The sequence below is a fragment of the Polistes fuscatus genome, unplaced genomic scaffold, assembly GCF_010416935.1.
Source record: "Polistes fuscatus isolate 324 unplaced genomic scaffold, CU_Pfus_HIC Scaffold22, whole genome shotgun sequence".
NCBI lineage: Eukaryota > Metazoa > Arthropoda > Insecta > Hymenoptera > Vespidae > Polistes > Polistes fuscatus.
Genome location: NW_025113099.1, coordinates 3,130,407 through 3,147,316, shown reverse-complemented (window position 1 = coordinate 3,147,316; position 16,910 = coordinate 3,130,407). Strand labels below are relative to the sequence as shown.

General features: G+C 33.9%; 1 protein-coding gene and 1 long non-coding RNA gene across 3 annotated transcripts in view; both read right to left on the bottom strand.

Annotated features, from left to right (window-relative positions):
- The window catches only part of LOC122518039 (AF4/FMR2 family member lilli), a 53,872-nt gene that overhangs the window by 14,459 nt on the left and 22,503 nt on the right, over positions 1-16,910 (bottom strand). For both annotated transcript variants that reach the window (XM_043636696.1, XM_043636697.1), the window contains exon 4: positions 3,970-4,084. In XM_043636696.1, the coding sequence (XP_043492631.1) occupies positions 3,970-4,084 (115 nt within the window). The remainder of the gene's footprint in view (positions 1-3,969; positions 4,085-16,910) is intronic.
- Positions 8,432-9,086, bottom strand: LOC122518040. The gene is made up of 2 exons (XR_006303967.1): positions 8,634-9,086; positions 8,432-8,499 (listed from the first exon to the last, which is right to left on the bottom strand). It is a non-coding gene; the product is annotated as an uncharacterized LOC122518040 (long non-coding RNA).

Here is a 16,910-nt window from a genome sequence, read left to right as displayed (position 1 = left end):
AGAATACAAACCACCGTCGTGTGCGCACGTACAAATGTGTGTGAGAGGTGAGGGGGGAGGCCTGTCCCCCCTCTCGAATACACGTGCAGAGCATATATCTATTGGTTGAAACGAGAATTGCAGAATGAAATCTCGGATGAGAGCGCGTAACGAGACTCCACTAATCACCGGCACGTCAATGTAGGTCAGTTGTGTGTTAAATCCAAACGAAAAACGGGTTAAGAGGGAGTAAACGGTATTACAACACACGGAAAAGAAATGGTTTAGGATAGGTGGTTAGTTAACGACTTGATTAACATCCCCACCTTTTACAGATTTGTTTTAAATAGAGTCATGTGAAAATGTAAAATTGATTATTGAAATGTTTTGACACGATATTGTAGCATGGTGAAAATGTCGCATGGGAAAATTGACGAATTAGGAATTAAAAACGAATGACGTTAGACGAGCAACGATTAGATGTTACAAGTTGTAATGCAATTGACGATAACATTTAGAAATGTACGTTAAGCAGTAGACGATAGTTGTTAGCAAGTATTAGACAGACAGAGTAAGATTTAGAAGATAGGATAGATGGATAAATGATAGAAGAAATGAAGATAGATGAAGAGATTATTGAATCATAGATGAAAGATTTTTGTAATAGTATTGGGGTAGTAACATTTCTGTAATCTTGTTGATTTTTTTAATATTCTGTATAGCTGCTTATAATTATTTTCTAAATTTCATCAGAAGACAAAAATAATATATATATATATATATAAAATTAAATTAAATGTTCTTCTTAATTAACATACGTTCATATAAATATTTGTCACGTTTAATTTAATGAATATAAAATACAAATAAATTGATAATATATTATATATGTCTCTATACGAAATTGTTCATAAATGTTATTAATTACTTTCAAATGAAACCAGGTAAAAATACGGAAACGGATAATTATCGTATACTTCTATCTTAGATTTGAATTTATATCACGTACATGTTTCAAATTATACAATCGGATACCGAAATCTTGTGTTATTTCATTTCATTTTCGTACCCTTCTCTACCTGGACGTGTAAATTAATTAATATACATTAATTATACTCCCGTCGATTCTATTATTTACACATATATAATGTTAAATAGCGATATATTTTGAAATGAATTTAATCGAATACTCGTAATTATGCGAAAGAAAGAATGAAAGAGATAGAGAAAAACATTATTTCGATTCGAATTCACCAATTGATTTTATATAATTCGGACTAATTTTACACGTGGGAAACTTGTCACTCTTTCTCCAATATCACGGGAAAGAATTGAAAAAAATTGAATTTTATAATAACGATTATGCGTTAAATTATTGATAAATGATAAAACACTTTGATATTAATGAAACAATTTCGATGGAAATGTTTATTAATCGTTTATATTTTTTCTACGGTAGCACGACGGAAATCAAGAGAAATAAAAAGAAAAAAATAATAATAATAATAAAGATAAAGAAAAAAAAAATATGAGAGAAGTAAAAGATAAGAGTAGTAAAAATTGTGCAATAATTAATCGTACTCAACGTTATATATCGTTGTCGCGTACAAAGTGTTTCGTTCAACGTTAGAAACGACCGATGATAACGTTTTCTCTCGGTATAAATAACCGCAAAGAAGAAAAAAAAAAAAATGAGAAAAATAAAGAGAGTAAAGAAAATAGAAATAAAAAGAAACGGAGACAGATTCTCATCGTTTTATCGCGACTTGTTGCGAACAAATCGACGAAACCGAAACGCCTTATCGTTCCAGTTTCAACCAACTCTTCTAACAAAGTATATAAACGTGTATATATATATATATAAATGTGTGGGTGTACGTTGTTATCGAACAAGGTCGCGTGTTGCTTACTCGATAATAATTAGCAAGTTCATTTATTTTTTTTTTTTTTATTTTTTTATCTATTTTATACGTTACATTAAGGATGATTTGTCGGTACAATCGGAAACAAAAGTTAATGACATTTTCATCAAATCCATATCTCTTAATATCTGTTGAAATAGATGATGTTAAACCAACTATTTTTTTTTGTTTATAATTGAAATTTTGATATAAAGTTTCTAAAAGAATGAAATTTAGTGATCATTTTAATAATATTAACATCAAAATCTCAATTTAAGTGAAAATTGTAAAATAATTTTTGTTTCCGATTGTACCGACAAATCATCCTTAAACTAATTTTATTTCTCTCTCTCTCTTTCTTTTTCCGAAATATATTTTATTCGTATGCAAAAACACTTGATTTTATAATAATTTGATTCTATCTTAATTTCGCGATAATATCTGACAATTTAGAAATTGAATTGAAAAAAAATTACTATCCGAATAGTTTATTTCAATTTGTAAGGATAAAAAAAAGAAAAAAAAAAAAAAAACATAAGAAATGAATTGAATTATTTGATTTGTAGATGAGTTCATACAATGACCGTTAATTTTCGTCGATATAAACGGTATGACCCAGTTTTTGGTTCGAGGGCGTGTACAGTGATTATTAGAGGCGGTTAGAGAGAGAGGGGGGGGTGGGAGGGAGAGAGGGGTCCAAACCGAAAACTTTATTAAACGTTATCCGAGAGTAAAGAGAAAGAGAGAGAGAGAAGTGATGAAAAGTGGAACGATATTATATGCGTTACGATTAACGTTTTACTTTGCTTATACAAAACGAAGAAATACGAACACCCACCAGTCTCGTTTACGAAATATGATTCGAGTTAGTTATACGCAAAGACGAATGTTTAATAAACGATATTCGACGATTTAAATTGTTACGCGAGTGGGTAGATTCAATTCTATGAACTTTGTAAATGTGTAGGGGAACGGAAAAAAATCAAATAAACCGATCACATTTTTGAGCGATTGAATTGTTAACAAAGTAGAAAATGAGAATAAAAAGAGGAATGATATTAGTTAAATCGGAAAATTCATAAAGTCGTGGTATTTCCGATCTTTATTTTAAATAGAAAATTATTTAACAAATGAAAAAAATTTATAGCAAATGATCGTTGAGTTAGTTAGAAAATTTGATCGTGGAAAAATATTGAATGAAAATATTAATAATAATAATAATAATAATAATAATATGATAGAGGATTTAATAATTAATTATAATTAATTTATAATTTATTAATATTTATTATATTTAATATTTAATAATAATTAATTTAGATCGGTTTTTTTTTATATTTTTGTAAAATAGTCCTCGTGAATTGACGAAAAGATGAAAATTAGAATATAATATTGACCGTCGCGAATAATTCACAAAATGACACAACGTTTTAGATGGGCACACGCGCAGGAGGCACACATCGATGTTAATCGGTTTTCGTTTGAACTGCGAATGAAATATGACAGGATATCCCGTCGGGTGGTCGTAAATTCGTCGTTAAACGAGAAAAGATGAAAACGAAAAAGAGAGAGACAGATATATGTGTATGATAATTTTCTCAAAATCGTTTCGTTAACGCGATTCAATGAAAATTTTTTTTTCGAACCAAACGTTTTCGTGAAACGCGAAGGCAGTTTGTGTTCTACGAACAATTAGATAACGAAAACAACAGAAAAATATATTGCGTATAATTAGTTTTGCGTGAACGTAATAATAGGAAACATTTCAAAAAAAAACCGACACGTGTCGTTGAAAAATTATTAATATTTATGTTTAAAGAGATAATCGAAGCAACAAATAAGCAGTCTGAGAAAGCACACAACAACTTGCTTGTTTCATATTGTTAGGTTTATTTTGTACAAATATTTATGAACGTATGTTAAATAAGTGCAATAATATTAATAATAATTAAATTAAGATAAAATAATAATTGCATAGAGATTTGAATAATAACGAAAGTGTAAATGAAATATATATTTTTTTTGATGTATATCTCATTCAAATCGCTATTATTAATATTAATAATATAAAATTTGATTTTCTACTTACGCGGAAAAGTCATCGTCATCGCTGTCAATGTCGCTGTCGTTTTTCTTGTTGTTGTTTTTGTTATTATTATTCTTACTGCTGTTGTTAGCGTTATTGGGTTTTTTTATTACTCTTCCTGAAACAAAGAAAAGATAAATCACAATTAATGATCCGTGCGAATAATTAATGTCTGATTTTACACGAAATGTGTAAATGTAAGCTTTGTTTCCATCGTAAATCTATTATTTGATCGATACACGTGTATAAATATTTCAATAATCGTAATATCAAAATTAACTAAATCTAATAGAACAATATTACAATATTTCTACAATGTTTTACAAATAATGGATACAATAAACGTTGTTTGAAATGAAGGAGAACTTCGCGTCGACCCAGTTTGTCTCCAACCACTTTCGAACGTAATTTTCGATCTTGACGAAATTAGAAAATAAAATAAGACCAAAAAAAAAATATAAAACAAAAAGTACAACGACGGTAAAAAAAAAAGAGAAAAAGGTAGAATTCTTTAGGAACAAAAACCTTCCTGCGGATAATTTTTCTGTCGTTGTATATGAACGATAGAACGGAAGTGTGTAATGGCAGAGAAACGAAGGTACGAGGAAGAAGAAAAAGAAAGAAAAAAAAAGAAGAAGAAAATATGTGTGGTGGATGGTTGGTATTGGCTGCAACGATAAACTTCACGTGTGTGTATACATTTTGAAAGAGAAAAAGAGAAAGAAATAAAGAAATAAAGAAAGAAAGAGAAGTAAAAACGAAGGGTGTAGAAGGAACAGCCGTCGAATGGGATTACAGAAGGGTACCCCCCACTATTTTTTTCCCCATTATTACTACTACAACCTATTCTACGAGGAAGGAAAACTTTTCCCGCCATTTCCACCAATCTAATCGATTGAAAATATCCAACGATAAAATATATATTTCATCGTTAAATGATCGTAGATGAGAAACGAAATAAATTAAATAAATTAAATAAATACTATTAAATACTATTAAATATAATAATAATAAATAAATATAATAATAAAAAAACTGGGGTGTGTGTACTTATGTACGTACGTAAGAAGTTATACTTCTTTGCCGTACCAAAACGAACATAACCTCAATAACTTCAAAAAAAACTTCAAAGAAAAAAAATAGCTTAAAAAAAGAAATAATTATTATTATATAAATATAAGAAAGAATAAAAAAAAGAAAAAGAAAATATCAAAATATAGATATCAGTTCACACTAAATATAAGAGAGATATATTGAATTACTTCACGCGTCAACTGTCATGGCGCTGTGATAGCACTAATTCCCGCTCGATTATTTAAGTAAAGCAGCGCTGAATACAATTAGTACTTGGATGGGTGACCCGCTTGAGAAAAAAAGGGGGGAAGAAGAAGAGAAGACAACTTCATGCCGTATAATTGAAACATCGACAAACTTCATGGTGTCGTTTTTCTAGACGCTCGGAACAAAACCAATAATAATAATAATAATAAATATAATAATAAATAAATAATAAATAAATAAATACTATTAAATAATTAAATAATAAAATAAATGAATAAATACGAATACATACGATTAATTAAAAATGATATTATTGTATTATAATATGAATAACTCGTTAAGATATGTAATCTGGAGTAATTAATTCGTCGAAGGGAGAAAAAAAAAAGGGGGAGAAGAGAAAGAGATATCGGAAGTATTTAAAAGTCGACTTGATTCTCTCGAGCTAATAGGCTTGTCCGTTTACTTCGGAAAAAAAGTCTAATGGAAGAGATAAAGGAACAGAAATGATAGTTTCTCGTGGTTGTGCGAGGATAAATGCTTTCATAGGAATGCTGCCATTGGTTGGTGGTGTGTTGTTGCTGCTGGTTGTGTTCCTACCCGTTGCTGTTGCTGCTGTTTCTGTTACTACCGAGAAGAGGAGACGTAAAAACGTCGATGAAGCATCGTAACGTCGCGTCGATAGAGTTTACGATTCTCGAGATCGTATCATCGGTGACCTATTTATGCGAATACCGCGGTTGCATTGTTCGATAGTCTCTACGTCATCCGATGACTGCTTTTGATGCCCCATCGCCTTTGAAACCGTTCAATTTACGAAACATAGTATTGATACGTGTATATGTATATACGTTCAGTGATATCTCGAATACTCGGAATTACGATTTGCAGTTTATCGATCGTTTAAAGAGAGAAAAAAAGAAATTGATTATTGGTCAAAGAATACAATACCTTTGTCTTTGTCCACCATAATAATAATAATAATAATAATAATAATAATGATAATAATCATCTGAGATGATAGCAGAGTTATAACGAGACGACGATGAAGCGTCGATAAAACGTTCGTTATTATTATCCGCGTATATACACTATGATTATCCTATGCATGTATGTAGGTATGCACATTTACGAGACTCTATCTCTCGATATCAACCTACAAGCTTGCACATTCTCGAATAAAGAAACACAAAGTGAATGTAGCGAGGAGAAGCAAGCAAGCAAGCATCGATTTCGCGCACCTGATAACAGAAAGTAGCTGACAGCCCCTTGAAGTAGTTCGAACCTGCTCAACATGACTTATCGTGTGTCTTGGTATAGTTGCGTTGACTCTTCTTGTCACTTGTACACACACAAGTATATACATATACTTGTATACAGATTCACACATAATATTACACGGTTAGAGAATTTTACACATGCATCTAACTCAACAGGAGTATAATAAAAGTAGACCGGTTATAAAATATCTCTATCGAATATTTCTCAAAACCTTTTTCTATGATATATCGATGACTAACACTTAATAACACAAACACATTTCAACTATACTTCCGGCGGAAATAAAAATGCAACGCGCGAGTATATGGAAGAAGTATTCCTCCTCCTCCTCCTCTTTCCTCTCCCTCTTATCACCTTTCTCTCTCTCTCGAAATGCACACGGTGACGTACTTCGCTTGACTGAGGCCCGAGAACCCGCGATGGGCCCTCCTCCCCTTTCCCTTACCACCGCCTTACCAGAAGCAGCCGGCAGTGACGGTGGTGGAGGACCATCGTGTTAGCTTTTCCGTTGTGAACTCCTCCTAACACTGCAGCTAATATACAACGTAGTTCATTCGCGTCGTTTGACTTCGTTTTACTAACAGAACTATGACCAATACGATGACTACGACTACAATGACGACGAAAATGATGATAAAGAAGAAGACAATGATGATTCTTCTGATGACGATGAAGATAATTCTTCAGATGAAGATGAAGATGATGGCGATGATGATCAAGACGATGAATAAAACGACTTAAGACGACAACGACGCTACAACGAGGGGCCCGTGCGAACGCAGTCTGCGGAACAGACGGTCGCTCGTTTCACCTGCGTTACCCGTGTGCCTTTGTCGTGCCCCCCACTCCAGATACTACACCGGGCTCGGGACTTAGCCGTTGGGCCTTACCCCCACTACCTACACCACCTTTCTTTCCATCTATCTCTCTTTTACCCGCCATTACGCTACCGCTCGTGTATGTACCTCTACTTTTCTTCTTATTCTTCTTCTTCTTTTTATTATTCTTATTCTTAGTTCTTTTTCTTTTTCTTTTCGATCGTAGTAACGGACCCTAGTGAAACACTAATCCTCAACGAAGTCGACGATCTTGATTCTAAACCACTAAGAAGTATAGTTCTGTGGTATACTTTTAGAAAATAATTGGCAAATATTTGATCTATTATTGATTAGGATATTTTTGCTTATTTTTTATCGTTTTATCTCGATGTTTAATAATTATATAATAAATTCGCGTATGTATCTTCTCTTCCAAGTTTTTTATTATTATTTTTTATTTATTTTTACTTTCTTATTATTTTTTGTTGTTTTTATTTTCCTATCAATTGTAATAACGTATTCTATCGTTAATTATTAATCGTTAAAAATCTTAAACGTTAAATAATGATTTTTCTTTTTAACCTTCTTTTTCCTTTTAGTCGCGAATAATAAGAAAATATTAACGAACCATTTGTAAATTATAGAACAAGTATCGCTGTTTATTTGGCAATATTTAATAATTCAGATCTATAGCGATTATATCGTTTTCCCCTATCTATTTAGTAATTCAACGATAGAGTTTAATAATTCATCGTAACGTTGAAACGAAATTATCGAGACAGATCATTTTGTTTCCGAAGTAAAATGTCCTTTCAATGAGTTACGTTTGAAATATTCATTATATTTTGCCGATTAATTATCAAAGAATCGTACCTATATAATAACAACAATAATAATAATAATAATAATATCTCTCTTTTGCCTGATAATATAACGAAATTATATTTGATAAAGGTGAAACACGCGCGTATGGAACGCGTATTTTCCGTTTCTACTTTTTTCTTTTTACATTTTCTTTTTTATAATTCCTTTCTTCCATGGGTGTATCGTTCGATACTAAAATCTCGATGCTTGCTTTCTTATAATTTTTGTTGTATTTTTTACTACCGTTCCTCTTCTCCACTTTGTAATCAACTCACGTCCCTCCTAGTGTCTGAGTGGAGAAGAAAAAAAAGATTAAGAAAAATAAAAATAAAAGAGAAGAAAGAAAGGAAAAGAAATGAACGAAAATTTCATGGTGTTCCCATCCGTCGATAACTAGTTACGTAGCCGGCTATTGATCGATACCATCGTCTATACAGCCTGTCTTTATGTTAATGTGTGCGTGCTGCTCGTCCATACGGTTGGTCCGCGTGCGTTATTAAGCCAGTATACTTAGTCGGCACACGCCAAGAAGAACACACCGGATTCTCAAGCACCTGTTTCGGTTCTTACACACTCGATCTGGTTGGACCACCTTCCTTTTCCTTCCCTTTCTTGACTTCTTTCCTTTCGAAACTCCTTGAGATTGTTCAAGATAGCCAAAATAATCTCCTGTCCCTTTTACTTTGATTTCTTTCTAAACATTTTTCTTTTTTTCTTTTGAAGTTATACTTCTTTTGGCGCGTTGGGGAAAATGTAATGGGGAGTAATTTTGTTCCGAGCGACACGAAAAATCGACACCGTGAAGTTTGTCGATATTTCCAATACGCGGTAAAACAATTTCAAGTATACGGCATGAAATTGTCTTCTCTTCTTCTTCCCCCCTTTTTTCTCAAGCGGGTCACCCATCCAAGTACTAATCGTACTCAGCGCTGCTTGACTTAAATAATCGAGCGGGAATTAGTGCTATCACGGCGCCATGACAGTTGACGCGTGAAGTAATTCGATATATCTCTCTTATATTTAGTGTGGACTGATATCTATATTTTGATATTTTCTTTTTTTTATTCTTTCTTATATTTATATAATAATAATTATTTTTTTCTTTGAAGTTTTTTTTTAAAGTTATTTTTGAGGTTATTGAGATTATTGAGGTTATGTTCGTTTTGGTACGGCAAAGAAGTATAACTTCTTACGTGCGTACATGAGTACACACACCAGTTTTTTTTTTCCTTCTCTTTATACTTTGCACGAATTTAACACATTCGTTTTTCTTTGAATTTGAAATTTCAATTAAATTCAACAAAGGCCTACTTAAGAGCAAAAGAGATAGACACAGACGTATGTGAATATGTGTGAATATGTGTGAGTTTGTTTGCATTAATGATGTTACTCGCGGAACAAGACTACTCTCGAAAATTAGTCTCTGTCTCTAACATGGTTCGATACATCCGGTGAAACGGCAAGTTTCGAAGGCTTTCGAACGAGAAGCAAGCACACATAGTGCGTTTCGTGATGTTGTCCAATTATAATTTCACTTCCGTCGTCTTCCCGAGAGAGTTTTCCTTCCTTCACGAGTACAAAGATTGTATAATAAATATCGTCGTAATATTGGAAAAAGAAAGAGGATATATCGTAACTACATACACTCTCAAACACACACACACGTGTTTGATAATAAAATATCAAATCAAAGAGGAAAAAAATGTCTCGTGTTTTAAACACATTTACAAACACACAACACACACATATGTAATATATAATCTACTAGCTGTAATACACAACATTTACAAACACACATACACACACATATGTAATATATAATCTACTAGCTGTAATACACAACATTTACAAACACAAATACACACACATATGTAATATATAATCTACTAGCTGTAATACACAACATTTTTAAACACATTTACAAACACACATACACATATATATGATACGTATACGTGTAATATATAATCTAGTAGCTGTAATGCACAACATATAGGTATTTTATATGTGAGAGAGAGAGAGAGTATGCACAACAAACGATTGTGTTGTGCGGACGGAAGCTCTTCCGTTTGGTAAGAGGATAAAAAAGAATGCATAATGTCATACGGTCGGTGCACGAGTCTTTGTGTCAAAGAGATAACGAGCTCTAGTGGTAAGGGCCGAGAAGAGAGGGTGGTACTCTGATACTGGTGATGAAAGTTGCGAGACACGTGGGAGTGAGTGGGGTAGGGGGTTGAAATAAAGGTAAAGAAAGAAAAGAAGTAGAGGGGAGAAAAAAAAAAAAAAAATCCACGAATCGACATATGCCGCCTGCCAACGACGACGACCCAGTTTACCCCCTCCCCTCACCCTCCCAACCCTTCCCTTCTCTTACGTCTTTCTCTCATACATACACACACATATAAAGATATATTCTTCCGATATGGAATCACCTTGCGTAATAAAGAAAACCACGGAAAAAAAAGAGAGAGAGAGACTTTGTTAAATCTTCGAAGCTTATCTTCGAACACGTCGACATCTTTCACGACTCGACGTTTTTCTCTTCGATGATTTTTCTTATCCTTTTAAACGTGATTTTTTTCTCTTTCATCGATTATATTATCGTAAAGCTTTTTTTTATGTAAATATATATAAAGGAAAACTATAAGGAGAAGTAAAAATAGAGGAACAGAGAAACGCGTATAAGATTATTTCACAGTTTAAAGGAGTATACTGAAAGTGTATTGGTAATCTATATATATATGTGTGTGTGTGTGTATGTATTTGAAGTTCTGGAACGATTCGCGAGTAACTCGCAAGCTTCTCAAAGCGTGTTTTGACGGTCTCCACCTGCTAGTCGAGGATGGAAACTCGATGTTTAACTACATTTCGCACAACTGTGTTACTCCCACGAGAAATAGGAAGAGAGAGAGAGAGGGAGAGGGAGAGACGGGATGAGAAGAAATAGCTACGAAAAGAAGGAAGAATTTAGCTCAGGAATATTTGATACCAGCCGAAAATATCTCATACGCGGACCAACCGTAATTCAATTTTCCCCTAATACAATTAAAGAGTATTCAAATATTCAAATAATTATTAATTATTAGATATTGTAAATATAAAAATAAATGCAACTTTTTTTGTTGGACTCCTAACTTAGACTGACGAAAAAAGTTGGATTCATCGAATGTTGTTTAACGTGGTTTCCCAAAACTTGCACATTTCCAAAATATTATTAGATATTGTAAATATAAAAATATAGATGCAACTTTTTTTTTTTTTTGAATCTCCTGAATTAGACTGACACCGTTGTCGTATAAAAAAAGTTGAATTCATCGAATGTTGCTTAACGTGGTTTCCCAAAACTTGCACTTGCGTATTTAACGGGAAATAATCAACTTAAATAAATAGAATTAAAGATTATAACCTTCTGATTTGAGTATTTTCTTTTTTTCTTTCCTTGTGGGTAGGTGGGTGGGTTGGATAGGGGCGTTAACGATTTCCTATTTAAATCGGACTATTTATAAATTACTTTCGGAGAAAATAATTCCATAGTCCGCTTTACGTAATACACAATTAACGGAGGACAGTTAATTGGAAAAGTGATTACGATCGATAGCCACACTTTGTTGGGTGCGCAGCGTGAACGACTGAAACGTTTCGAACAACTTGCTAAACTTTTCGTCGACTTATTTTTCCGCAAATCCATTTACCACTACTATTACTAAAGTTTTTGTATCGTTTAGGGATAAACTTCGTTGTACGTTCTCATATACACATACATGTATATATATATATATGTACTATCCTAGATTATCTATTCCGTTCGTCCACGTCTATATCCCATTTGTCCTGTGAACCAACCACCGCCACTTGGAGACTCGCTATACCCGAAATTGGGTCGACCGAATGATGTATTATCCGCAATATCCAGAATGGTCACACCTGCATAACGCTTCGTAATAAAAAAAAATAAAAAGAAAGAAAGATAGAGAGAGGGAAGAGTAAAATGGGAACGTTGTTTCGAAAAATTAGCAAATCGATATCACCCGTCGACAGATTTTCGATAATTTTCATTGGTTTTATCAAATATCACTTCGATTGCCTATATTTCTTTCTTTCCGTTTCTTTTTCCATTTTTTTTTGTTTTGTTTTTATGAAGTAATTCACTTTCAATAATGTTAGAACGCGATCATTTCGTAGCTTCGACAATTTTATCGAATCTCGTTATTACCAAGCAAGTTTCATTTGAATTTCATAAGAAACATCTCCTTCACTCAACTTTCCTCCCTTTTTTTTTTTCTTGTTTTAAATAAATGGATCAAAGTGTAATTATGTACGCACGTAAGAAGTTATACTTCTTTGCCGTACCAAAACGAACATAACCTCAATAATCTCAAAAATAACTTCAAAGAAAAAAAATAGCTTAAAAAAAAAATAATTATTATTATTATATATATAAGAAAGAATAAAAAAAAGAAAAAGAAAATATCAAAATATAGATATCAGTCCACATTAAATATAAGAGAGATATATCGAATAACTTCACGCGTCAACTGTCATGGCGCTGTGATAGCACTAATTCCCGCTCGATTATTTAAGTAAAGCAGCGCTGAGTACGATTAGTACTTGGATGGGTGACCCGCTTGAGAAAAAAAAGGGGGGGGGGAAGAAGAAGAGAAGACAACTTCATGCCGTATACTTGAAATTGTTTTACCGCGCATCGGAAATATCGACAAACTTCATGGTGTCGATTTTTCGTGTCGCTCGGAACAAAATCACTCCCCATTATATTTTCTTCAACGCGCCAAAAGAAGTATAACCTCAAAAAAAAAAAAAATGGAATAAAAATGACAGCAGGTAACGTCGACGCCCGTTCGAGATTGATCGTCGTGCAATATACTGCGGTTAGATTAGTAGATTGCTTTTGGTTTGGCATTGAGCTTGCCCTGGCGATTAATCGATAGTCGAGCGAAGGTCGTACGCCTCCGTGGCGTCTCCGCTTATATTCGGAACTTTTAACCTTCCCCCATTCTGAGTTTCCACAAGCTCGCCTACGAAGATACACGTTAGTTGGTTGGTTCCTACCAACCTTTACCACTACCAACACACATACACCCTATATATTGTCGTATATGTGTCTTATATATCTAATAAATGTCATGTATGTATGTTATACATGTGTAAAATATAACACACACATACATATACATATACATTTACATACGTATCCATACACGTGTAGTACACGTAGGTAAAACGAAGGAGAAATGAAAAAAAAAAAAAAAGAAAGGGTTGATAAGAGGAGAGCTTAAATATCTGAAAGGACGATTTCCGTCCTTTTTTATCGCGTAAACCGAGGAGAGAAATGAGATTCCTGTTCTTTTTTTTTTTTTTTTTTTGAAAAAAAAAGTACCATTTTTATCACCTATGACACTTTTTTCTTTTCCTTGAAAAGAAACAAAATTGAGAAAAATATGAGAGAAGAAAAAGGGAATTACTATGATAAAAAAAAAAAATAAAAAAGATGGGATTGAAGAACGACGGAAGGGGAAGAGGGGGCAGAGGGGGAAGAATATACTGGAAAGTTTATATCTAAATGCGAAGCACGACGCAGCAATCGAGTTGCACTCTTGAACAAACCAATACGTACACACCTAACACTGATATATACACGGATACAGATAAATACATATGTACACATATATATAAGGAAGGAAGGGGGTGGAATGGGGAGGGGGGACGACACACACGTTTGCGAGAGAAGTCGTGGACAATTGGAGCAAAACTGGGTCACGCGTTGACACAGACGCGAAGCTAGCTAGCTAGCTAGCTAAGCTCCAAAGGGTCAACACTTGAACAGTTCATTGACCTTAAACTCGTGGAATGTTAAATATTCTTGGACGTCCGCGTTACGCATTTTCCAATTGTCTCAGAATTCTACGGATGACGGATCAAACCTCCCCCCCTCCTCCTAGTGAAATGGGTGGAAGAAAGGTCAGGAACCTCGTCGTTTAAGATCGGATGATTAAATTTCTACTAAATGGGGACGAAAATTAATTAAATAACGAGTCGTGATTATTTATTATGGGGAAATCGAATTTAAAATCTTTATATAAAGTTCGTGAAAAAATTGGAGAACAATTTTTGCATTAATGCTCGTACAATCAAGTAGGAGGGGAGGGGGGGAAGGTGTCGAGAGGACCGAGAAGAAAAATCAATCGTTCGTTCACAACGGGGGTGGGAGGAGAAGCATGATTAAAAATTGTTTAGAAATAATAATATATATAAAACGAGCCGTGGATATAAAAAAAAGAAAACCCTGACGGAAATATTCGTGAAACGTCATTTAATTCGACGACGCCGCGTTTTATATTGCACGTTAGTTGTGTGTTGCAGTTAAGGATATTGAAAGAGTGTATGTATGTATATACGTATATATAAACACACACACACAGAGGTGTATACATGGATACGTAATAGGAGAACACGGTGAGAGCAAAGAGACAGTGCATCTCGTATTTTCCACGAGGAACGTGCACGTTCTTCGATGTACTCTCCGTGCCGCATTACGAGTTGCCGATGTACGGAAGAACCAACCGAGTAAGAGTGAAAGAGATAGAGATAGAGATAGATAGCGAGTAAAAGAGAGATAGAAAGAGAGAGAAGAAAAAAGACCGCTATAAAAGATAGGAGGGGGAGGGGGGAGAAAGAGAGAGAGAGAGAGAGATGACTAAAAAGGGACGAAGAAGAAGAAGAAGAAGAAGAAGAAGAGGAAGAGGAGGAGGAAGATGACGAGTAGAAGGAAGAAGAGGAAGAGGTAAAGGTGGGTCATCGACTTCCTCGCCATGACGCAACACAGACACACACACAGACACATACTAATGTATAGGAAGGGAAGGAAAGTTTGAAAGAGGGACAGGGAGGGAAAGAGGGAAGACACGTCGAGACGACCAAAAGCTGATCGCCCTGGTAACCTCTTCCTTCCAAAACTTGCCCCACCCCTTAACCCCCGTTTGCTTCTTCTTCCCCCTTCCTTCTTCTTTCGTTCCCTTCTTTATCCAACATGCATTCTATCTCTCTCTTCAACTCACTTATTACCTACACGTATGTGTATGTGTATATGTATGTGTATATGTATATCCGAAAACCCTCGACTTGAACTCCCAGTTTGGAAAAGGTTGTGGAGAATCCCTAAGAGAAGTCTCGAACGTGTGAATCACATACTGCAAATACACATAGGGCTACTCGAAACCTTCTCTCTCTCTCTCACTCTCTCTTTCTCTCTTGGATCGAAGTGTATCTCTTCTCTCCTCGAGTAATAGACGCTTTCATAGCAATGTATATTGATATAAACGATCATCGAGATTTCTTAAGGACCCCTGACCTAACGTGTTATATACTTTTAAGATGTTAACTTGAAGATTGGATGATCATGATTTATCTTGAAACACTTGAGGAATATTTTTATTATTTTTCTTATTATTTTAAGATCTATATATACTGTGTGTGTGTGTTTGTGTGTGTATTGTATGATTACCTTTTTGTTTTTTGTTTTGTTATAATTAATATTATTTTTTAAAAATATAACAGATGAAATTATACCTTTTTGTTTTTTGTTTTGTTATAATTAATATTTTTTGAAGTTATACTTCTTCTTCACTTTTTTTTCTCAAGCGGGTCACCCATCCAAGTACTAATCGTACTTGGCGCTGCTTTACTTAAATAATTGAGCGGGAACCAATGCTATCACAGCGCCATGGCGGTTGACGCATAAAATAATTCGATATATCTCCTTTATATTTAGTATGGACTGATATCTATATTTTGATATTTTTGTTTGTTTTTGTTTTGTTTTGTATTCTTTTTTATATATGTAATATATCGATCGATTGAAAATATGTTTCCTTTCTTTTCTTTTTTAAAGTTATTTTTGAGATTATTGAGGTTATGTTCGTTTTGGTACGCAAAAGAAGTATAACTTCTTACGTGCGTACATAAGTACACACACCAGTTTTTTGTTTGTTTAAATATAATAGATGAATAATATTAATACTATTTATTACGATACCAAAAGTCGATAAAATAGCAAACAACTAAAAAAGAAAATGAAAGAAAGAGAGAGAGAAAAGTGAGGTAAATTGGTTCGACTATGAAGAATGGAAAAAAGACCGGAGACGGATACGTAGATAACCCCGTAGAATAGAGCAGATCGTCGATGGCAAAAGGTGGAGAGGATTTAATCACGTTAAGTAACTTCGACCTAGCGAGGGTGGTAAGAGAGATAAAAAGAGAAAGAAAAGAGGATGAGGAGAAGAAGAAGAGGAAGAAGAAGAAGAAGAAGAAGAGGGAGAGGGAGAGGGGAAAGTTAGAGGAAAATACGAACGTGTTATCGACCTCTTTCAGTCTACGCGACCGCCAGCCAGCCACCCTTATCCGCCCACTCATCCCCCCACCCCTCTCGTTTCTCTTCATCTTTTTCTTTCTCTCTCTCTCTCTTTTTCATTCGCATCCTTTTATCTACGACCAACGTGCGTAAATATTTCTCTCTCTCTTTCTTTTTTCTTTATTTATTTATTTATTTATTTGTATGTTTTTAGTGTGTCTATCATATCGGCAAATAATGTTGAATAAAATTTCAATGATTTTTCCGACCTTTTTATTTGATGAATGTTTAACAGATATAACAACGACGAATATGATATTGATATTGCAGGGTAA